This window comes from Rutilus rutilus, assembly GCF_951802725.1.
Source record: "Rutilus rutilus genome assembly, chromosome: 11".
Lineage (NCBI taxonomy): Eukaryota > Metazoa > Chordata > Actinopteri > Cypriniformes > Leuciscidae > Rutilus > Rutilus rutilus.
Genome location: NC_140216.1, coordinates 29225819 through 29249754, shown reverse-complemented (window position 1 = coordinate 29249754; position 23936 = coordinate 29225819). Strand labels below are relative to the sequence as shown.

Here is a 23936-nt window from a genome sequence, read left to right as displayed (position 1 = left end):
CGGGTGCTTGGGACATTCCAAAAAAAAAAACTTTCAGCACCTTTAATGCCATAGCTGACCACTGAAACTCACCTCGTTTGCACAGTTAATGTTGCTAAAGCCAGATCCATTGATGTTGATGATGTCATGTGTGGTACCATGGTCAGGCGTAATGTGGTACACAGTGGGGCTGGCACAAGAAGTAAAACTGAAGTAGTGACCATCTGAGGTATTATTCAATTCCAGCTGATCTTGAAAACAGTCCAAAGTGGCCATACACTCAGATGAGTTCATTTGTCCTGAAACTGGGGAGGACACAAATGACAATTAGGATGATTTTACTTTCCAATTCCTTACCCAAAAACTATAGCTTATGCTGAAATTTTAAAAAATGTAAATATAATTTTTAGTTAAATTACTTATGAATATAGGTTGTCATTGTACCTAAATTCACAGAGGCCTGTATTCCTGTCACAAACACCTGAAGCCCAACAGTGCTTTTCTCCAGAGGCATAACAGTCACCACTCCCTGCAGCGTCTTCTGGTTGCCAGAGTCAATTTTACCGCTGCTGTAGTAGTAAACTCCAGGAGATGTGAAACGATAGGCGAAAAACCCTATTAATAAAACAGACACAACAAGATCAGATTTTGTTCCTCCTCAATCAAACTAGCGTTACACTTCCAGCTTTCATTGTCCTTTACAGGAATAACAACTTACATTTAAAAGGCATTTGTTGTGTTTGTCTAGCAAAAGCATTTGTTATGTTTGTCTAGCAATATAGCAACGTACAGTGTTTTCTGCTCAATGACTGCTGTGTAATTATGTTGTAATTATAGTTAATTAGAGAGCAGACACCTTGGGTTTACTCTTCATGAAATCTGAGACTCTCACAAACCAAATGCTTGTCTGGATCAGGGGTATTTAATCACATTTCCCCGAGGACCAGTCTCTAATGTCACAAAGATCAGGACAATCAAAAGCCACTTACAGAGTGTTTCAGAGTCAATTTATTGTACTGTGTGTGACACAAAAATAAATAAATACAACTTTCAAGCTGGCAGCCATTAAAAGTAAAAGTAAGAAACAGCTTAAAAAGTAAAAAAAAAAAAAAAAAAAAAGTATTCAAAATAGTATCTCCCAGACTGTTAATCTTTCCTGTGGAGAATTGCAAATTATTAATTCAATTCAAATGTATTAGTATAGATACTTTCACCATACAAATTATTCCAAAGTGACTATACAGAAAATAGGATAGTGCCTTCAGGTAACTAATTTGAGTTTAGGAAAACAACTTTAGACTGAATAAAAAAAAAAATAATAATAATAATAATAAATAAATCCTTAGGCGAATAAAAAAAAATGCTTCACTTGTCTATGAAGATATCTTGCACAATAATTCACTTTTTATTTATAGTATTTATATTTAAATAGTATATTTTTGATTCCTCTAGTTACATAGAGTCTCTTTATAAGAATTAGACTAGAAAAAAAAAATTTAAGCAAGGACTGGTTTTCAAAATGGTGTTCAGGAAAATGTTGTTCTCACAAACAGTTTGTGTAGTTGTTTGTCTGCTTAATGTAAATTAGAATGAGCATGTTTAACACAGGTTGCAAGATAATAGTTTTTGTACCTTTGTCAGTTCCTGTGTCTCCACTGCTGAAAGCAATGCCATCATAGTCTGTGCTGCTGGGACTGGACACACTGAAGACCCTGTAGCTCAGACCGGGCACAAAAGCTGGTGCGTCCCAACGCCAAACCACTGTGTCCCCCACTGAGGCTATTATCGCAGAGGGACTCCAGGCGTAACCCTGACCGTACACTGAACACATATGATGTTATTAACTGTATGCAAGTAGTCACACACACACATTTTATGACAATATATAGGGACATTTTCCAGACTAGATAAATCATTTTATAGTTTACACCTAAAAAACGTCATTTATATCTAAATAAATACTTTATAATTAGAACACATATTTAGGAACACATACTTAATAGTTTGTTCAGGACCATTTACATTTACTTTTTCATTACCATTACTTTAAGATTTTGTTAATTTCTTTGTTCAAGTTTTTCATGACCTTTTAATATTTTATAATATTTTATTTACATTACATTACATTTTAATTCCCAGCATTTCTCCATTACGTTTTAAAACTTTATTAATTTCCATAATTTTTGTTGCTTGTTTTTGTTTTTTTCACTTTAAAATAAGATCTCATTTGTTAACATTATTTAACTGTACATTTACATGAAAAATAAACAGTACAACAGCATTTATTAATGCTAATTTCGATATTTGCTGTACTAGTAAATTTTTTACATCAAAAGTTGTATCTGTTAACATTAGTTAACAATGCACTGTGAACTAAGAACAATATTAATAAATGCTATAAAAAAGATCCTTTATTTTGTTATTTTTATTATTACTCAAATACATTAACTAATGTTAACAAATGTGAACTTATTTTAAAGTGTTAAAAAATGGTAACATTTTAAAGTGTAACATTTTAAAGTGTTACCATTTTATCTTTACTTTTTTATTTCTTACAATATAATGACTTATCCAGGTCTGGTATTAAAAAAAAATCCCCGATATTGCAGAAGTTTCATGACTTCAGGAACCATGAATTTAAATATCAGAATCCGTGTACATTTTCATATGTTCTGCACTGATTGTGAGGGAAAACTGGAATATATTTTTGAAAATGAAAAATATTTTGATGAACAGAGCAGAAACGTCATATTAAGCGAACACTCACTAGCATACAATGCTATTGAAAAATGTGTATGCTATTCTTTAACAATTTCAAGATTTTCATGGACCATAACAAGCTAAAGAAAAGTGTAAATTCTTCCGCTCAATCAGTGCTATGGAATATCATGGTTTTTTTTTTTGCTGGCAGCTCTAGTGTATTTGATAAGTCTGTGTCAATGTGCTGACAGCCATTCTTTCACTGTCTCTGATATATTCAGGTAATGTGTGCGTGACAGAAAAAGAGATAAAAGTAAAGAGATATTACCCGGGTGGAAACCTTGGTTCGTCACGGTGAGTGTTTTATCTCTAGACTGGGTCACACACTCAAGCTGATGATCTGAAACGGCAGTCACTCGGCATTGTGTGTCCCCTGTATGAAACACACAACTGTGACTACTGTACTAAATGATCTGGAAACGATTGGCTTCAGTAATACACTGTTAAATCAAAGTATTTTCACTGTAGTTTTAAACATGGGGAATATTTTAAAGAATTCTGATATATACTTTTGTCCATTGTAATCTTGTCTTACCTAGAGTGACATTATTGTCTGCTGTGACAGGGCTGAACCCGGAGCCGGTGATAGTGATGGTGGTTCCGCCATACAAAGACCCCAGAGATGGAGAAAAACTTGTGACCTCTAGAACATACTGTATGGTGGTATTAACGCCAGCACTGCAAACACAAAAAACATTTAATCACTTTCAAAAAATTCACGTATGATTAAATTTCATTGTAAATGCAATTTCATAATTCATTCTACATTTGAAGCATAATATTTACATAGTTTGAAATCTGGTGTTATGGAGTATAGTAAGTGATATGAGACCTGGTTAAGGTGTAACCCTGGTTTCCGACTCTCACACGGACATTGTACATAGCTGGGGGAAGTGTGGGTAACAGGCAGGTGATGTTTTCATCGGTCCACTGCAGCAATTCACACTCAGCTTCACCAATCAAAACAGAGCTGCCATTAGCCTGCGCCTCAAAATTAGTGCCCAAGATGGTGAGAATCCTGTCCCCTTTATCAAAAAAGATCAGTGAAAACAGGGTAAAATTAATCGCTGGTCTTGTAAGATTGTGAGGGATGGTGACAATGAGGAAGTTCAATACAAAATTTATTGTTTATTGTTGCTAGAGTCTTTAGAGCAGATTTCAGTGTTGTTGACAGGTCCTTTTAAGAAACATCACGCTATTGATTGTCCTTCACTACAGCCAAACCGGCTTTTCTGATTGTGTGACATTAGCTAAAGCCAGTGGGATTATCTAGCGTGTACACAAGTGCTGGAAAGGACTGTTAGCTGAAGTTTGTCTGGAGGCCTATTGGGGGTTTATTGCTGTAACCAAGATGAAAAAGCAGATCAGAACAATGGGGTGGGAAAGAAACACTTGAATGTGATTCTATCTGTTTGTTTGTTTGTTTGTATCCCCTTGACTTTCACCTTCATTGTCATGTCTCTCTAAGAACAGAAGCTAACCAGTGTTTAATTTGAATATAAAAACAGTGGATTTCATTAATTATAGGTTGGACACTTTTTAGGGGTTAATTATGTTGAAAGTTTCTAGAGTTTCTGTCACGCACATCTCGAAATTTAAGCCTACTGTTGCTATCAGCAGTTCAAAGGGTAGCCGTGACTACAGGCTTTTTGGAATAAAGGCAGTTGATAGATCAAAATCCCAACACAATATTTCCTTCTTACATAAATGGTCAGAAATGGACATGGTTCACATTGCATTGTAAAACTTACAGCGTGGTCCTCATTGATCAAAGAGACGTGCCCGATTCAAATCAAAGATATACAAATGATTGCTAAAGATGTTGTGACGCATGTCTTCTTTCAACTTCTTCCTCAGTGGAAAATTTACCATCAGGAGTTTATCTAGGGCACTTTCTTTTCTATAACTGAACATATATTATTAATTTAATTCATAATTAAGTCGGAACTGTTAAACAGATTATGTGGTCTGTTCGCTGTTTTTAAACCTGGAGTGAAAAAGATCTGACTATTGATTTTAAAACAATAACCAATATTGACCTAAACCAGGCTTTCCATCAGTTTTATGGCACAGTGAAAAACAGGAAAGGTGAACCCTACGGTTTCAGCAGTTATGTCGGTCTATGTGCAGGGCTTAACCGGTACATAAATGATCCACCAATCAGCCGATCCTGAGAGTATTTATGAAACTGCTGATCTACTGGGATTTTCACACAAAAAAAAAACATCTCTAGGGTTTACAGAGAATGGTTGAAAAAGAGAAAATATCCAGTGAGCGGCAGTTCTGTGGGCGAAAATGCCTTGTTGATGCCAGAGGTCAGAGGAGAATGGCCAGACTAGTTCGTGCTGATAGAAAGGCAACAGTAACCCAAATAACCACTTGTTACAACCGAGGATTGCAGAAGAGCATTTTTTGAACGTACAATATGTCGAACCTTGAAGCAGATACACTACAGCAGCAGAAGACCACACTGGGTGACACTCCTTTCAGCTAAGAACAGGAAACTGAGGGTACAACTCGCACAGGCTCACCAAAATTGGTCAACAGAAGATTGGAAAAACATTCTCAATTTATGCTGCAACATTCAGATGGTAGGGTCAGAATTGGTGTAAACAACATGAAAGCATCAGAACACAATCAGTTGTTGACTGTTTGAAAACATAGAATGAGACCAACTATAGGGCACCAATTTTGATAAGATGTATTGTAGATGTATATGTATATGTATTGAAAAACATATTTGAACATCTAAATCAATTCAGGCTACTTGTCAATGTCACGGTCTGGGTCTGATGTAATGTCTGATGAAAAGGGCCCAGCTTCTTTAACGTTTTAAGGTCATGGGTTCAATCCCCAGGGAATACATGGACTGTTAAACATATCTGCCCTGAATTGGTCAAAAAATATCTTACCGAATACTGTTGTAGTTTGTGGGCTCACAGATGTGATTAAGGCCGTCAGAGTGCTGCTGTACGTGAACGAGCCATTTGATATTGCTGTCATCTCTGCCGTGGTCAGTGTTACTGTCTGTTCACCTTCTGACCCCTGATTGATGTCATACACAAGATTCATGTATAAAGGTTTCATGGACTCAATATTGTACAGCATATACGTTTTTTAAGGGGGGAGGGGGGATACATTAAAGGGTTAGTTCACCCAAAATTTAAAATTCTGTCATTAATTATTTACCCGCATTTCGTTCCACACCCATAAGACTTTCGTTCATCTTCGGAACACAAATGAAGATATTTTTGATGAAAAAACCAAGAGCTATCAATCCCTCCATTGGGAACAACGCAATTTACACATTCAAGGTCCAGAACAATAGAAAAGACATCATTAAAGTAATCAATGTGACTCTAGTGGATTTTATGAAGCGACACAAAATGCTTTGTTTGCGCAAAAAAACATAATTTAACTCTATATTTACAAAATAATATTATCCAAAGCACGTTCACGGAACAACATCCGTTCTTGAGTAAACACAACATTCATGCGTCGTGGTGCTCCCCCAACTGGATTGCAGGTCCATATTTTCGTAAATAAAGTAAATAATGTTTTTTTTTTTGTGTGTAAACAAATCACTTGAGTCTTTTACGGGTGTGGAACGACATAAGGGTGAGTAACTAATGACAGAATTATCATTTATGGGTGAACAATCCTTTTAATGGGGGAAATTCACTAAGATTGCAAACAATTGTAGGTGGATCCTATCGCATAGAAGAGATAATATCCCACATCCAGGCACTCACATATGAAAAAGGGCTACATATTATAAAAACAGCAATGCATATCTGTTTTTTACAATATGTAGCCCTGCCCTAGAAATTAAGGCTTTTTAAAAGATACAAATCTATGTGAGTGCCTGGATGTGGAATATTATTTCTTCTATGCAATAGGATCAACCTATAATTGTTTGTGTCTTGTTCCCCTTCTGGAGCACCCATAGTTTTATTTTTTTATTTTTTATTTTAACCAGATGCACTCATGGATTACTTTTTTTTGTACTATGTAACAATTTCCGATTTTTCAAGTCAGTTCTAAATGCCAGGTTGTGGAGCATGGGGATGCGAAATATTTTAAATGCAATTCCATTTAAAGTGGTGCAATTGTTTAGTGAATTCAACTATAGGAGTCTGTTAATAATTCTAATAAAAAAATATTAATAATAATACATTTTATATCACACACATATATATATAAAAAAAAAGAAGATTTATAACCAATTTAGAATCTTAAATTTGTCTATTTTCTGAAAATCGTCATGGTAAATCAAGCTCTTCACTTACAGCAGGAACTATGCATCTCAGCTGGAAAAGTTCCACTTCTATAATGGCACATGGCTGAGTGCCAATGGTGACTGCGGTATCATTACTGAATCCATAGCCTGACACTGTCAGAATCGTCCCTCCTGTGAAGCCAAAAAAAAAGATCATGCTAGTAGCTAATTGTAAGTAACAGTCATAAGATATGTTGGGATAACATCGGTAAGCAGATTTTGGACACACCAAATCCTATTTTGAAATTAATGTTTCAGTTGTCATTTAAATTGTCATTTAAATTGTTCTGTTTTTTTTTTTTAATCATTTTAAAATTATGAAATATAAGCATTTTTACTAGTGGTACTATATATATATATATATATATATATATATATATATATATATATTACACTCTACTGTATGTAGATAATTGTAATGCTACATATACCTGCTACACTTCCTGTTATGGGGTTTATGGAAGTCACTCCTAACAGGTGTGTGAACAAGCTGTTGTTACTTCTGTATTGGGCATTTCCCAGCACAGAGAAACTCAGAGAGACTGGCTGTACACCTGCACTTGCAGGACCGACCTGGCAGGTTATAGAAGTATCTGAAACACAAATAAATAATTTGAACAGACGTTCACTTAAATAGTGTATAAAGGAAAAGTTCACAAAAAAATAAAAGTTCTCTCATCATTTACTCACCTAAAAATGTTTTGTGTTGTGTGAAAAATAAAAGGAGTGAATAGTGATTTATCATACAAAGCAATTAAGTGACTTCTGAAGACTTGTGCTCTGTATTCCATTTATATGATACTTTTACAAAGTTTTATATTCATAGCTTGACTAGTATAATTCTTAGTACCCCTATTATGCTTTTTTGAATATTACTTTTCATGTAGTGTGTAATATAACTGTGTGTGAATGTAAAAGGTCTGCAGTTTGAAAGATCAAAGTGCACAACAAAAAAAGTTGTTGTCTCCTAAAATAAATAATCGATTCTGAGCTCAACTCATCAGTGAACAACCTCTACTTTGACCCACCCTCTAACTCCAACACTAGTTGTAGCTGACACTTGGAAGAGCCCTGGTTCGTGTTGTTGACGTGGAGAAGATGCTGTTTTCCGCGCTGCAAAAGCAAATGCACTTTGCATGCACTTCCAAAGAATGAGGAGTCATGCTTGAATTGATACGGAAAAACCGACGCCAACGTTACTGTTCATATCACAGTGTATCAAGCACTGACAAAGCCTCTGGAGCTGAAATTCAGATATGGTAACGGGTGTTTCGTTTCCAACACATGCTGTAAGCTGTAGACCAATTACAACAGACTGAGCCATCTGACCAATCAGAGCAGAGTAGGCTTACGGAATTGAGGGGTTTAGAAGACTGAACCTTCAAACAAACCGTTTACAGACTATTTGAGAAATTAGGTGACGTGCAATGTATATTATGAGAAAATTAAAGTGTTTTTTGACCTTGTGTAGGAGGACATTTTTAAATAGCAAAATTAAAAATTAGGAACCTTTAATTTTAAAGCATAGGGGCACTTTAATGTCTAATTTTGTGTTTCACAGAAGTCATACGGGTTTGGAAAAACAATAATGTGAGTAAATTATGACAATATCTTAATATTTCTTAAAAATTACCTATGATGTGATGGTTTTTTTACATTCTTTTAACAAAAAGTGACATGCCATCTGAATACAGCTTTTCACCATTACTGGGTTTTGACTTACTGGTAAGCTGTAGAACAGAGCATTCCACATCTCCAATCTTTACAGTGACGTTTCCACCATCAAAACCATATCCAGTTATGGTAAGAACTGTTCCCAGACTGCTTGATCCTGAAAGACAAGTTATATCAGTAATATAAATCATTATGAATGGAGATGACAGCTTTTATGCAAGACTTGATCATTTACTCTACCTTCTGTAGGCGAGATCCCGATCACTGTTGGGGTCTTCGGCTCACTCCAGATGAAACCACAGTCCCCTGAGCACCGTGACGGAATACCATTGATGAAAACTTCCACCTTAAAGATAAGCACACAAATATAATGTATATACAAATATACAAATACATTTCTGTCATTAGACATCCTAAACCAAGGTTTCTCAACTGGTTTTGCTTTAGGACCAAGTTATGCCACTGGACTTAAGACCCAACACAGTAAAAAAAAAAGAAAAGAAAAGAAAAGAAAAGAAAAGAAAAAGGAGTTGAGTTCAGCCATAACCCATTATGTAGCACTATTGAATTCTGCACAATAAACACACCATCAGGTAACATGAGGAAGAGCCTTTATATGAACGATGTAGTTTGGACAAACATTATTGCAGCAAAAGCAGTGAGTAAGAAAGAAACGCACCTGTGGTTTATTTGTGGGCACGCGCAGAAAGTCTCCCATAATTCTCTGTTTGAAGAGGCCTCCTTGCTCGATCTCACGTGACGTCAATGAAGGGTTCACACCAACCACATTAGAAGCATTGATCTGGTTAACATTATCAAAAAAATGTTAATTCAGCCTGGTGTGAAATGGAAAGTTTGAGTCAATTAAGATATACATTTGGGGTTGGAAAGGTTTTTTTTAATATAATGGTTTTTCAAAGTCTCTTATGCTCACCAAGGCTGCACATCCTTCAGAAATAATTCTGCTTAAAATATTGATACTCAAGACTGGCCCCATTTTATTCATTTAATATCTTTTTCACTTTGAAATATGTCACATTGCAGAAGTAAAAATGGGTTGCAAACACCATTCCATTTTGACTTTAAGTTATATTATATATTTTAATTAATTGTACACATTTGATTTTAAATTTAGCACATTTAATTTTTTTAACCAAACACTTTTATTTAAATTGCCATTACCATTTCTCATGAGCAGTTCCCCTGCTGTCTTGCAAACCCCAGTTCATTTTATTGTAATAGCACTCTGAACTTGCCTTTAACAGAGGCTGATTTCCAGGGATGGTGAGCCACTGTATGTTCCAGATGTAGCCTCTACAGTCTCCAGATCGCTGCACCTGCAGCTGGCCGAGCTCTGGGATCCCCTGCAGGGCATACTGCAGGTCCGCAGCGCTGATGTCTACCGCCAGGCCTGGGAACACACAACGCACATACCGAATGAAAAACCAGATCACCTCTTGGAAGATTGTGGTTTATGTAGAAATAAGTCTAGTTCGCTATTCTAATAAGTACATTTTGGAATTGAGACATGATTAACAGTGTCCGACATCAAGAATCTGCTGTGAAACTACAGGAAATTCCATGTATTAAATTATTCAGTTATTTCCAGCAGCTACAAAAAAAAGTAACAGACAAACCCACAGCCAACATGCTTACCTTCAACACGCCGGGCTAAGAACTCAACGTTAAAGGTTCCTGTAAGAGGGGGGCTGGCTTTCTGAGGGCGCATAATAGTGACAGTGGCATTCCCTTGGCTTTGAATCAGTAGGTCTCCTGTGCTGTTTGGCATCTTCTGTTGGACATAAATGAAGACTGAAGATTGAGAACATGGAAGGCTTACATGGATCATTTAACACAATTATGTGCACACAATCGGCAGGAAAAACTCAAATGACAGATCTTATGACGAGCAAATATTTTGTTGTCAACCATCACTTGTTATGACATCAGAAAGATCAGGAAGATCCAGCACTTCAAAACAGTCATTGTAGAATAAGTTCCATTTTACTCTAACTTACCTTCAGAAAGCCTATTTCAAACAGTGGGACACCAAAGCCACAGTTGTAAGGTGTCGCTGTGATCTCATAGCTGACTTGTGAAGCATTTGTTTGTTTGCTCACAATTATGTTTGAAAAGAAAAGTCCTGAACTGGCCAGAGCAGGTGGTCTTCTTCTGTGGATTATAACTGAACACATGGATAGAGAAAATAGAACATTAAATTTAAAAATAGCATTTCAAAATAAATAAAAAAATCTTTTCAAATACAAAAAAAAAAAAAAACCTTTTAAATGATTTAATTATTAATAATAGCTTTGCCGATATATCACCTAATTATCATATAAATTATCCAGTATATTTACATCCATTCCACCATTCAAAGTTACATTTTTAACTTATTCCTATTCACCATTAGAATCCAAAGCAGTCATTGCACGTCCAAGGTGAACAGCATCTATGAAGTAAACAGAGTTTGCCACTCCATACACACTGAACTGAAGAAGTTTGTAGTTGGAGCCTATGTAGTTTGTCTCTATGGAACTCAGGAGATCCACACACTTGTAGTTCCACCTGAGAATGACAATTTCAATTTTACATTATACTCTATATAACCTTGTTATTGGTATCATTTTGTTCCCATTCAGTCAGTCACGTTCGGCGTTATGTCGATACTGACGTATTGGGGTCTAGCCTGGGAGTCCAATCACCAGTAACTAAACGAGCCAATGGAAATTGGCCAGTGAGATTTGCATGCCGAGTCACACCCACTCAGACATACAGGTATAAATATGACCGGCATTACTCAATTCATTCATACTTTTCTTCGGAGCAGAGCAGTTGTGACAGCGATCGCTCATTCAATTCATCTTCAACAGTGAATTTCTTCTATAAAGAGCAAACTGAATTTTAATTGCTAAAAAGGAGATAATCTCTGAAAACAGCCATTTTAATTGCTTTGAAGCAGCTTGTCGTGGGAGATCTCTCTGCCGGTGTGAGGGCGCATCCAGCGGTGATTCATATCCAGCCTGCTGTGCACGGAGAAGTGCAGCGTTTCACCCCTCAGCACTTCAGCGCTCGGAGAAGATTTCCTAAAAGAGCAAGCACGGGCAGTGAGCATCTTTATAAAGATGCCTTTGCGTCCATGTGTTTCTGGATGTGGTCGGTTCCTGACTTCATCTCATGGCCATGATCGCTGTCTCACATGTCTGGGCAGAGAGCATGTTGAGAGAGCATATGTGGATGGTACATACTCTCACTGCGACCCCCACGGACCTCCCACTCCTCTAGTGTGCCATGAGCCGTCGAGTTGCCGACTGATGTTGTGGGTCCCTCTTGTGGGGCACATTGTGTCTCATTCAGCGCTCCGGATGAGGACTGGATGTCGATCCCTGCATCAGAAAGCGGGCTTTTGTCCTCTGGAGAGGATGAGGCTGAGCTGCCCTCCTCTGGGGTGGTTGCTCACGCCAAATCAGATTCAGAGTTGATGGCCATGCTTGCCTGGGCCGTCGCAGGCATCAGGCTCGAGTGGAACCCTTCACCGTGTCCTGAGCGCTCGTGGTTGGATGATTGGTTCCTGGGTGTGGCGCACGGTTCACAGCCTCGTTCCGCCCCAGTGCCTTTCTTCCCGAAGGTTCATGAGCAGGTTCAGAAGTCGTGGAAGGCACCTTTTAATGCCCGAAGCTCCTCTGTTGCCTACTCTACTCTCACTACCCTCAATGGCGGGGCTGTGGAGTGTGCCGTTGTGGTGCATTTATGTGGTGCAATCTCCGAGTGGAGTCGGTTTCTTCCCGTGTGTTGGGTACAATGCATTGCAAAATATGAAAAGACAATGCAGAAAAGCTATGCATGTGGCGGAAGACAAAACTTGAAATCCAATATAACATCTATAAAGACAGCCTTCATGCTCCGTAGCTTCCCTCTCCATTGTACTGGGTACACTTCTCCAGCGTTAACAACACTGGTCTTGGCTGAAAAGCAATGGGAGTTGAGCTCTGAAGCACTCTTCCCCCCTGTGAAATGTCACAATAGAGGAACAGCAGCTACGACCATCCCCAGAGTAAGCCCTGTCCCTTCCATCCCTTTGGTATGGAGGACTACTCTCCTTGGGCTGACATGAGCCACTGGGTAGGTTACAACTATGTGAGGGCAGTTACTATAAGGGCATGCTATAGCTTGCCAGCATCTGCATCTCCGACACTTGTTACACTATGTCCACTATTGTGGCTATGGCGCTTTCCATAGGGACCCCAATACATCAGTATCGTTGAACGTGACTGACTGAATGGGGACGTCTAGGTTACTAATGTAACCCCCGTTCCCTGAAGGAGAATCCCTTCTGCCACAGCCCTAAACCACCGCTGAATGGCCAGGATCCTGTCTCGGCTCCTCAGCAAAACATGAATGAAGTGAGTAATGTCCGGGTGGGTTTGAATGCAGATCTCACTGGCCAATGTCCATTGGCTCGTTTAGTTACCACTTGGAGGTGACTGGGCTCCCAGGCGAGACCCCAATACATCAGTATCGATATAAAGTCTCCGTTCCCTCCTTTAGGGAATGGGGGTTACATTAGTAACCTAGACGTTCTCACATAAGTAATTAAGACAAATCCTCTAAAGGAAAGACAAAAGATTTCTATATGTTCAGTAGATTAAACTTACTCATCCGTTGAGTCAAACTGCACAGAGATGCGTATGTTCTCTTCCCGGAAAGTATTTGCAGTCATGTAACTGAACATTATTCCCAGTTCATTCACCAGACGCCCTTTGTAGGCCAAACAGAGCTACAAAAATATATATATATATATATATAACATATTTTTTATCTTTGAAAAGTTCATATACTGAGAAAATCCATTAGTAAGGATGAGATACTGAGGTGTTTAGTGGAGCTTACAGTGCTGTATGTTTGTAGCAGTATTGGGCTGTAGATTGCTCCGGATGCTGTAATGTCATTGACATTGAAGAGAATCTCTGGATTCTTCAGAGACCAGCGGCCACAGAAAGCCTCCGAATCAGTGACCCGGACCCCTCTGCGGCTTAGATCACCTGAAAACTGTTTGATAGGGAGAAAGCTCTAAAAACTGGACAAAAAGGTGATGTTTTCAACAAGATAACTGATGTCTGTTATGCTATACCTAATGTCACACATTATTTGCAAGGCAAACTTGACTTGATTTGAAATAAGTAGGCATGTCCTCTGCATGTAGAACATACAGTACTTGATCATCTGCTTTGCAGCCTTGCTTACCCCTGTGGTGGTGGTCTCATAATCTCTGATAAATTTCACATTAGTGTTCTCCATGGTTGGAATCTCTGCTGGACATTTAGCGGTGATCATCATATCTAGTGCTGAACGCACCTTTAATAAAAAAGAAAAGGAATATTTCAAGAGAGCATTCAAACTGTTTGTACACAGGACTGTAATGGCTATCATTTTATTCTATGGTAAATATTAAGAAATATAAAACAAACAAAAACCTCAGCTGCAGAAGCATTGAAAGGCAGAGGGAGGGACGGAACTCCACCCCACAGCAGTGTGAACGTCTCCAAGCTGGACTGGCCTTTCACGTCCTCAGTAACTGTGATGTTAGTATCTGAGCCCATTATCAAGTAGTCAAGATCCTTAAAGTCACCTGAGATAATTCCAAGATAAAAAAAAAAAAAAACATATTGCAAAATACTCTTAAATGTAGTTGTATACAACATAAATGGTACCATAAAACATCCTAATAACTGATAACGAAATTAAGAATCAAAGTTATAAATATGTAATCAAATGTGGTAAAAAATAATTTTTCAGTTCACCTCTGTTAGAGTTGAATGTCACATTGTACAGCGACTCATTGTCCAGTTCTTGCTTTGTGACTGTAACGCTGTCTGGTTTAATTGTCCACAAATCATTCAGAGCGTTCTGCAACTCCATCGCTGATGCACTTATTGGGATCGGCCCTAAAACATGCAAGCAACTCCAGTGAACATTACAAACATGCAAACAAAAAGACGTCTCTAGAGGTAGTGCAAAAGCGTGAATGCAAAAATTAGGAGAATTTATAGTGCTGTGTGAACTAATGCACCTGTTTTAAGATCTCCATATGCCAGGAAGTAGTATGTGTTTTCACAGTTGCTCAGAAAGAAACAATCACTGCTGATTCTCAGAGTCTGGACCTCGTTGATGGGGGTTATTGGCATCCACCCCCCGAAACGTACCACCTAAAACAGTAAAAGAATAATAAAAAATGCACATAGCAGGTAGAGGAGCTCTTTTCAGAGACTTATTGAGTTTCTGCAGGTGCAGTGCAGAAAATGAATTCCTAAGGCCCTTCCTCTCCATGAAGTGCATCTGTAAGCTCACTTACCTGTTTTTCAGGTACTATATCATAGTATGCATTAATCTGTTGTTTCTCATTAAGAGCTTCAACTGTCTGCTGGGCAGTGAAAGGGCTGATCTCTTTGAAAAAGGCCACATCCACTGATGCTAAGTATCCATACTCCTGCACTAGAATCTCAATGTAGTACCTGTAGCACATTGAAAGATGTTTCATGTGCAAACATTTTTTTTATATCCAATATTGGGGTATATTGGATAAAACAATAATAATGACACAAAGACTTATTTAGAACATACATTTATGATGACTTTTGATCATTATGTATTATTTGGGAACCTTCACTTACGGTTTTCCCTTCTCTAAGCGCATGACATCGGACGTCTGAGTGCCAAAGCTGAAGAAACTGCTTGTTTGGTAAGGTTGTGATGCAATCTTAACCTGAAATAATAATAATAAAAAAAATATTAACTTTACATTAAATAAAAAATGTTACACTGCATTTTATACAAATATTCCATATATTAAATTTAAAATGTTACACTGCATTTTATACAAATATTCCATATTAAAATTAAAATGTTACACTGCATTTTACAAAAATATAACATATACTGTATTAGAATTGTAAGCCAAGGCTGTAGCGGAACGGTGAGTGTGCTTTTTTATTAAATTTCTTAAAATCAGGTATCATCGAAAGCATAAACACACAAAATGCATCCTGTGAAACCAGTTTTGAAATGGGACATTGTGTTACCATGGAAGTGTTACTTTAAAACCTCTTAGTAGGCTCAATTTTTGTGATATCAACTTCAAATTTGGAACACTTGGCTTTGATTTTTTTATAGCAATTTTAGTGTCTAATGTATTTTATAAAATATATATTCAGTATAAAATAAAATAAATATTTAGTTTAGTACATTTGCTTTACAGTAAAATTAAACTTCTTTAAAAAAAACTAGTTTTTAATGTAGTTTATATGTCTGTGTGGTGTATTTAATATGCTTTAAACAAACCAAGTGCAAATTCATAAGTCAACACCATTGCTGAGTATTTTCTTCTTGAAACCGCAGTGAAAAAAAGACGTTTGAAATTGCCGGTGTTTCTTACGTCACAAACTACCTTGTAAACGATCAAGTCAATGTGCGGGCAGGCTTTAGTAACTTTAAATGTAAGGCAGTACAATATTGTGTTACTCCCTAAAAAAGTAACTACTTGTGTTACTTAATTGTGTTTACTTTTGCATTACTTTTTCACCTGGGCTGGGCTTGCTTGTTTGCTTTTTAATAACAAAAAAAAGATTTTTGGCAAATGTAAAGGCCATTTCACACCAAAAGGGAAATTAATAAGCCTCAGGCTTATAAAAAAGAAAGAAAATAAATTCATGCCTGTACAGAGAGCACAGCTCAAACAAACCATTTCATGTTTTTTAAATGAAACAAACATGTGATGTTTATCTAGTCATTTTTGCTTATTAGTTGGTTAATAAAGTGAGATTAATTACATAAAGTATATTTGTGTAATTTAATATATTTAATTATTGCAGGTGTCATAATATTCTGAGATTGCATTTCACTTTTCTTATTAATTTTGAGTAATACAGAATCTGTTTATTGTTGTTGTTGTTGTTTTTGTTTTGTTTTTTTGCAAGTGAGTTGAGTAAATGCCTACTCACATTTATAATTAACTTACACTGATAACTATGGAAAATTATGAAATTATGATTTTATTATCATTCAGGTACCTTATCCTGGGGAAGACCTGTCTTGCTGAAATATAGCTGGCATCGGTTGTCTGCTTTGATTCGGAAATGGTAGTTGTCGGTTTCCGTTGGAACAAAGAAACCACTCAATCGTGCCACAAAGTTATCAATTTCATTGGGCCAAACATAGGACAGCGAATCCACCCACTGGACAGAGTATCCAGGCCTACTGGAATTATAATTCAGGACGTCCTCAAGAAGGTTCGGAGAAGATCTGTTCCACATCTCCATTTTAAAACCTCTGCCACCTACAAACATGATCAATTAATCATCACTCAATACAATCAGGACAGTACTGTTTATAGTGTTGTACATTTTACATGTGTAATTCATTTTATAAATAGTAAGGGAGACATGAAATGAAATGAAATGAAAAAACTTTTCCTGGTCAATAAATGAATCACAAGTATGTTACCCTGTTTTTATGCGCATACTGAAGTATCGCGTCATAAACGAGTGATGGAAATGCAAATAAAAAAATAAATAAATCCCTTAATTCGCAAAAAGGTTTACGCTTGCTTGAGGTGGTTTTTGACTTGTGCTAATGCGAATGGAGACGGAAACGCATTTGCCGAGTAAATTCTGATGTAGTGAACATTAAACCCATGTGACTAATCATCTGTTTCCGCTGATGGTGTTTTATCTAAAACAAGGGATGCAAAAAAGAAGTACAGCGCAAGGTGTAGAATCCATATCCCGGTGCCCTCTGGGTGTAGGGTGTATATAAGGGATAATGTAGAGCGAGGCGGTTGTTATAGCGAATACAACCCCGACAGGCTGATCAGGAACCCGACGCGAAGCAGCCTTGAATCAGCCTGAAGGGGTTGTATTCGCTATAACAACCGCCTCGCTCTACATTATCCCGCTTATTACATGGCTACCTACCAAATAAATCAATAATTTGACACAAAATATTGATTTAAAAACGATTGTATTGCTTCCGCTAAAGAAAATAATCCGTTCCGTCTCTACCGTTAGAATCCTGCGTCCATAGCAACGCTCTGTTTTTCATGGCAACAGTGTGTTATACTTAGCAGCGGTCTGTTATCAAGAACTATTACATGGCTTGGTTGAATTCCAATGTAGAATGCGGTCTGTTATTTCTTGATAACAGACCGCTGCGAAGTATAACACACCGTTGCCATGAAAAACAGAGCGTTGCTATGGACGCGGAACGGACTATTTTCTTTAGTGGAAGCAATACAATCGTTTTTAAATCAATAAACTCCTTTTTAAATCAATAATTTGAGTCAAATTATTTATTTATTTTGGAGGTAGCCATGTAATATGTGGGATAATGTATAGCGAGGCGGTTGTTATAGCGAATAACAACCCCTTCAGGCTGATTCAAGACCCCTCCGCTTCGCGTCGGGGTCCCGATCAGCCTGTCGGGGTTGTATTCGCTATAAAAACCGCCTCGCTCTACATTATCCCTTATATAACAGACCGCATTCTACATTTAGAATTCAACCAAGCCATGTAATAAAAACATATCAAGCCAAGGCACTCGAGAATTTAGGGAAAATATAAAAAGCCTTTATTCAATCATGGCTTAGGCATTTTAAAACAGGTAACCACACACCGCGTTGCGGCTAATGAGCCTTCATCTTTTAAATTTTTTCTTAAATTGTTGAATGCCATGGCTTGATATGTTAGGTATCGACAATACCTACCTTGATATGTTAGGTATCAACAGTAAAAACAATCATTTACTGTTGGTTAGGTTATGAATACCACCGTCAACAACCGTCAACAACTCGAAATACACCTAATTTGCATTTGTTTGTTTTCTTTTTGTTTTAGTGCAAATATTGAAAAAATTTGCTTAGGTGGAAACCCAGCTACAGCTTTTCATTTAGAGTATGTTTACAGGACAACAAAATGCTTAAAACGGAGAAGTTTTTCCTTTGAGTTTTTAGAAGACACCATTGTCAAAGCTATCCCAAATTCACACGGATCAGCGACTAAAACGTTGTATTCTGCTGCCAGGCCATTAGATGGCGATAAAACACTATAAATTGTACACGTAATATGCAAGTGCATGACATCATCATTTTCAGAGATTCGGTTTTGTTATTTACACGGATACCGGTTTCCAAAACTTGCACTTTGAAACCCGTTTTCAAAAGTTTGTATTTTCAGGCACCCAAAATGCCCTTGTCGTGTAAATGAACGGGTAAAACGCATACAAAGTTTAACGTTGAAAACGGTGTCTTGTAAACAGCCCCGTAATAGAGATCAGGGGTTTCCAATTCCAGTCCTTGTGTCTCCCCACTCTGCACAGTTTATATGAGCACCATGAACTCATGTGCGTCCCGATTGACAGGGTCCCTACACAGTATTCACTGCTCCCTACTCCCTAAGCACAGGATATCAGTTAAAGTGCACTTTACTTAACAAAATGTGTTTATTCGCAACAACCTGCAATGTCATCAAACACAGACAAAACTCAAGTCACGCATATTAGAGTTTAAGGTTTGATGCCAATATACTTTTTATAATAAATATAATATAAATTACCATACTTTCATTTAATATATATGTGTATAAAATCCATAATTATAAAAAAATATATATATTATTTATATAGTATCCACATACATGAACTAATTATACATTTCACTTAATCTAATTTGTCAAATTCAAAAGCCCTAAACTGAATGATAAATGTATGTTGTGTATGTATGTAAATGTATGCACTTTGCAGCACACATATGGTTGAATGGAACCCACCCCTTAACTGAGACAATCAGTTACGTGACAAAATAGAATCATGTTCTTGTTTGAGATAATGTGTTGTGACACTTCAACCGTGTCAAAGTCAAATGTTCTCGCGTGTGGAGCTCAGAATTCCACTGTCGTGCCAACAGTGTCTATGGAAAAGTTTGTTACAGTAATATTACGTCACCATAAAGATCTGATTTCAGATAAGCTTCTCACCAGGAAACACTGTCATGTTGTTTTTTTCATAACCAGGTGTTACGCAGACAATCCTCTCATTTGATATCTTCTGAATCTGACACTCACGACCTAAGGAAGAAAATGATAATAAAAAATAAATAATGAAATGTAAAAAAAAAAATGTTTTATTTTATTTTATAAATAATTTATATAATATTTGTATTCAAAGGGTTACCTCCTACTAACACCATGGCTGGCTGGTCAGTCTCATCAAAGTAATGTCCCTGAATGGTCAGTAATGTGCCACCCAACATGCTGCCCTCAGAGGGAGAAACTCCTGTCACCTCTGAAAGAGAACAGGCCATGTTATTATTTTATTTTTTTTATCTGATTTTGTGCAGGCAATTCCATGCTGTATTATTTAAGAAGAAGAAATGTTATCCACACCTGCGTATGTCTGGAACATGGCAAGCTTGTTCAGTGCTGAGATGCTGAAAACCCCAAAGTCTGGCAAACTCCTAAAAAAAGAAAATATGTGTTTTGTCTACTTTTCTATTAACAGCATGCAGAGAATTTGATGTAAAGTTTAGTAAAGTAAAATCAAATTTCTCTGACCTCCCAAATTGACCGTCAATAATGTAACTGAGGTTGTGATGACCTGAAAACCAAAGACAATGATATTTAATCTGACAAAAATCTATAGTGAATGAATAATTATTGAATGTTTTAATAATAACGTGTCCTCACCAACATACGTTCCAGTCATTTTACAGCTCATATATCCCCACTGACTGCCCTCAGAATCCAAAAAGAGGCCATACCTGAAAAAATGTATGTGTATTAATGGAGGGTGCATTCACATTTAATGTTGACATTTATTAGTAACTTAATACTTACTTTTCATCTGAATTAGGCTTTAGAAGTTCACAAGGCATGCCTCCCATGTACGCTCTGTTCAAAGAAAACACATTCAAAACAGTTTCAGACAACCTTATGTTAAGAATATATTTAACATCCATACAGTTATATTTTTCCATTGTGTATTAAATATTTCCAGACCTTAAAAATCTTGCATCCAGGCCATTTGAGCTTTTGTCCGTGTTGCTTCCGTACACATCAGTATAGATTCTTCCCCGCAGTGTCACCACAGTCCCTAAAGTTCATTCAGTTTATTTTTTTATTTTTTTGTGTGAAAGTTTTCACAAACCAAAAGCAGCAGAGTAATGACAAAAACTAACAAAACCTACCTGGGGGACCAGAGAGTGGACTGATACTTTGAATGCTAGGTGTATTGTGTGTTCGGCTCTGTGAAAGCAGTGCATGTTTTTATTAATATATTGTAATATTTTGAGAAGATATGAGTATATGTATTAGTAAGCAATACAATGAAGTCCATCTCACTTACATGGAACATGCACCACCAGTAATACCACCAGTAATACCACTGATATCCATAACAAATGTTACTGGGAGGAATTGGCACGCCATCCACGCTGACCCGAACCTCATAGTCATCTTCTGGCAGAGCTCTGAATATAATGCAATATACAGCTTATTTAGAGAAACATAAGCCATCATTATTTTACATAACATAAGCAGTACAGCCATCTCAAAGAATTAAAATTTGCATATCTTCTTCATTTACACACAAATACTGTATGACAGACCAAAGTCTGCAATAATAAACATGTTATACAATCAAATGCAAAAGGAATTTCAAAATGTTTTTATATTTTTTTATAATAATACATAAAATAATAGTATAATTTAGAATAATATTAGAGGAAAGTTCATGCAAAATTGAAAATATTCATTTCAATTTGCATTAATAAGATTTGGGAGCTGAAGGAGAGGGGAACATTTTCAGGAGAAAAAAACATAATAATTTTGATCCGATACTCATACATAGCTTTTGAATTCAGAAGACATGGAATATAGCACACAAGTCATATGGAATGGCCTTATTGTCATTTTATTGATTAAATATTCCAAAAAAAAAAAAAGTGTGTTTTTGTGTTCCACAGAAGAAAACAAGTCACATACATGTTTGGAACAACATGAGGGTGCAAATTTCTCCTACAGGAGTAAATGTTTCCAGCAAAGTTGACTGGGGGAAGTTGATAAAAAAATAAATAAAATAAATAATAAAAAAAACCTTTTATTTAAGTTATTTTTTTTAAATGTTGCAGAACTATGCAGACAATGAAAATGAAGTCAGTATATAGACCCGTTTTATTTAATTCCACTGATTTTATTAGTTTCACCTCAGTTTAAGGAATTAGTCAAAATTTACTTTCCTTCCTTCAAAAATATGCCCGATCCCATTCATACTATTTACTTTAGACTGTCTCTTCTTGCCTCTCATCCGCCTCGTATTGTTCATGACTCCTTATTTTACTTTTTAAAAAGTGTCTAATGTCCATAATAGCTACCACCAGAAGCCACAAACAACAATGACAGTCAAGCCCTAAAGCTGTAAGTTAACCGATGGCTCTTTCAGGCTCTCTCCTCTGGTGCGCACTCTAAATACAAGCGTGCTGTAACCATAGTAACCATAGTAACTTTGATCTGCTTGAACACATTTTAATCGTCTTTAATACATGATTGATTCCGAAGGATAAATTAAAAGACCCGGTCAATTTTTTTTAAAATAAATACAAAATTATTAAAAAAATAATAATAATTATCAATAAATTCTATTTTTTGAGATCCGGGGCTATAAAAAAAACATCCGGGGCTGCCCATGTCTAACGACGCGCCTGCTTTAGAGTATGTAAAAAAAATAATATTAGTAATATTAATTCTTATTAGCACCATTCAATACAATGCAATGACTACAATCAAGATAAAGCTATCAAGATTGCATACCTTGTATAACAGATGATGTGATTGGAGTGACTGGAGTCTTTCTCGACATCACAGGGAACAGATCTGGTTCGGGACACCAGCGTCACACTGTTGCCGAAGTTTGGGTCATTGGCATTGAGATTGAACTGATTGGCTTGAGCAAAACCTGAAAACATCACCAACGCTATTAGAGATGTTTTAAAGCACTTAAACCATAATAGAGCCAAAAGTTTTTTTAAATACCTTGGCCCTCTATGGTGAGTTTCGTTCCGCCATTGACGCCTCCGAAATATGGGGTCACTTTGTTGACACGTTGCGCTCCTGTCAGGACGGACTTAATAGGTTAGTCACTAAAATCTTTTCATTTTAATGTATGAATGTCTGTAATGCTTTTAGGATGACGAAAATTATCTTAAATTACGCAAAACGCCAGGTAAAAAAAAAAGAAAAAAAAAAAGTGGAAGATAAATCCAGCGCGTACCTGCGGAACTCCACAGTAAAATACAAACTGTGAGCGGCAGGTGAAGCTCCCGTCGCACGTGCCTCATCCTGACAGACTCGCGCGCTTCAAAACAAAGCCGCCTGCTGTACTGTATCCCTTCTGCAAAAACAATATAGGCCTACACACATTTGTATTTCTATTACAAAACAAATTTTAACATAAAAATGGTAAAAGCCTTGTATATATATATAATATATATTATATAAGTAAAAGCTATATACTTAAAAATAAAAACAGACAGAAATTGTACAAAATACTATAGGCTACATGACTATTATTGAAGTGTTAGATCAAAAGTAATCGATATGCAAAGATAGTTTATGTATGGTGTAATTTATGTATTTTTTATGTAATTAGGCTATATATTTTTTTCATAGATATACATTATATGTCATATATATATATATATATATATATATATATATATATATATATATATATATATATATATACATTGTCATTTTTATATATATATATATATATAGAGAGAGAGAGAGAGAGAGAGAGAGAGAGAGAATTATATACAAGTGGAAAAAATCTCAAACTTCACACTGACCATAATTAAGACTCACATACCTGTTATAGCACTCTTAGGGAAATCCAAACACCAGTGGCTCACTTTTGAAGAAGAGCTCACTCTTTTTATACTACAAGCCCACAGGGTGGCAAGAGGAGATTGGCTGTTAAAGCACCATGGTAAATCCAAACACCAGTGGCTGATTTGTTAAAGGTGTTGACGTAATTTTCAATAAAATGAATGGGTGAATCTTACATCTAGTTCCCCCTAGTTAGACGTCCAGAACGAATGTAATTTGGGCCCAATGGATGGACCTAGAATATCTATCCACACCCTAACCGATACCCACAACTGTACCTCTCCACCCCATTAGATGTCCAGAGAGGTGGAGCT

At 36.7% G+C, this 23936-nt stretch overlaps 1 protein-coding gene across 1 annotated transcript in view; it reads right to left on the bottom strand.

The window, feature by feature from the left end:
* The window catches only part of LOC311299729 (fibrocystin-L-like), a gene marked incomplete at its 5' end in the record, with an annotated part of 55899 nt that extends 32827 nt beyond the window's left edge, over positions 1-23072 (bottom strand). Inside the window, 37 exons of the mRNA XM_084423525.1 lie at positions 73-278; positions 424-594; positions 1612-1800; positions 3008-3112; positions 3275-3417; positions 3572-3764; positions 5652-5784; positions 7029-7150; positions 7450-7611; positions 8742-8849; positions 8933-9038; positions 9372-9494; positions 9949-10103; positions 10349-10484; positions 10711-10877; positions 11100-11260; positions 13348-13469; positions 13583-13741; positions 13937-14047; positions 14167-14321; positions 14494-14637; positions 14763-14898; positions 15045-15204; positions 15364-15455; positions 16759-17024; positions 19717-19806; positions 19913-20023; positions 20125-20195; positions 20293-20335; positions 20425-20498; positions 20575-20628; positions 20737-20830; positions 20925-20982; positions 21083-21206; positions 22546-22690; positions 22768-22845; positions 23006-23072. Of these exons, the coding sequence (XP_084279651.1) occupies positions 73-278; positions 424-594; positions 1612-1800; positions 3008-3112; positions 3275-3417; positions 3572-3764; positions 5652-5784; positions 7029-7150; positions 7450-7611; positions 8742-8849; positions 8933-9038; positions 9372-9494; positions 9949-10103; positions 10349-10484; positions 10711-10877; positions 11100-11260; positions 13348-13469; positions 13583-13741; positions 13937-14047; positions 14167-14321; positions 14494-14637; positions 14763-14898; positions 15045-15204; positions 15364-15455; positions 16759-17024; positions 19717-19806; positions 19913-20023; positions 20125-20195; positions 20293-20335; positions 20425-20498; positions 20575-20628; positions 20737-20830; positions 20925-20982; positions 21083-21206; positions 22546-22690; positions 22768-22845; positions 23006-23072 (4734 nt within the window). The remainder of the gene's footprint in view (positions 1-72; positions 279-423; positions 595-1611; positions 1801-3007; positions 3113-3274; positions 3418-3571; positions 3765-5651; positions 5785-7028; positions 7151-7449; positions 7612-8741; positions 8850-8932; positions 9039-9371; positions 9495-9948; positions 10104-10348; positions 10485-10710; positions 10878-11099; positions 11261-13347; positions 13470-13582; positions 13742-13936; positions 14048-14166; positions 14322-14493; positions 14638-14762; positions 14899-15044; positions 15205-15363; positions 15456-16758; positions 17025-19716; positions 19807-19912; positions 20024-20124; positions 20196-20292; positions 20336-20424; positions 20499-20574; positions 20629-20736; positions 20831-20924; positions 20983-21082; positions 21207-22545; positions 22691-22767; positions 22846-23005) is intronic.
* Between the last annotated feature and the right edge of the window lie 864 nt (positions 23073-23936).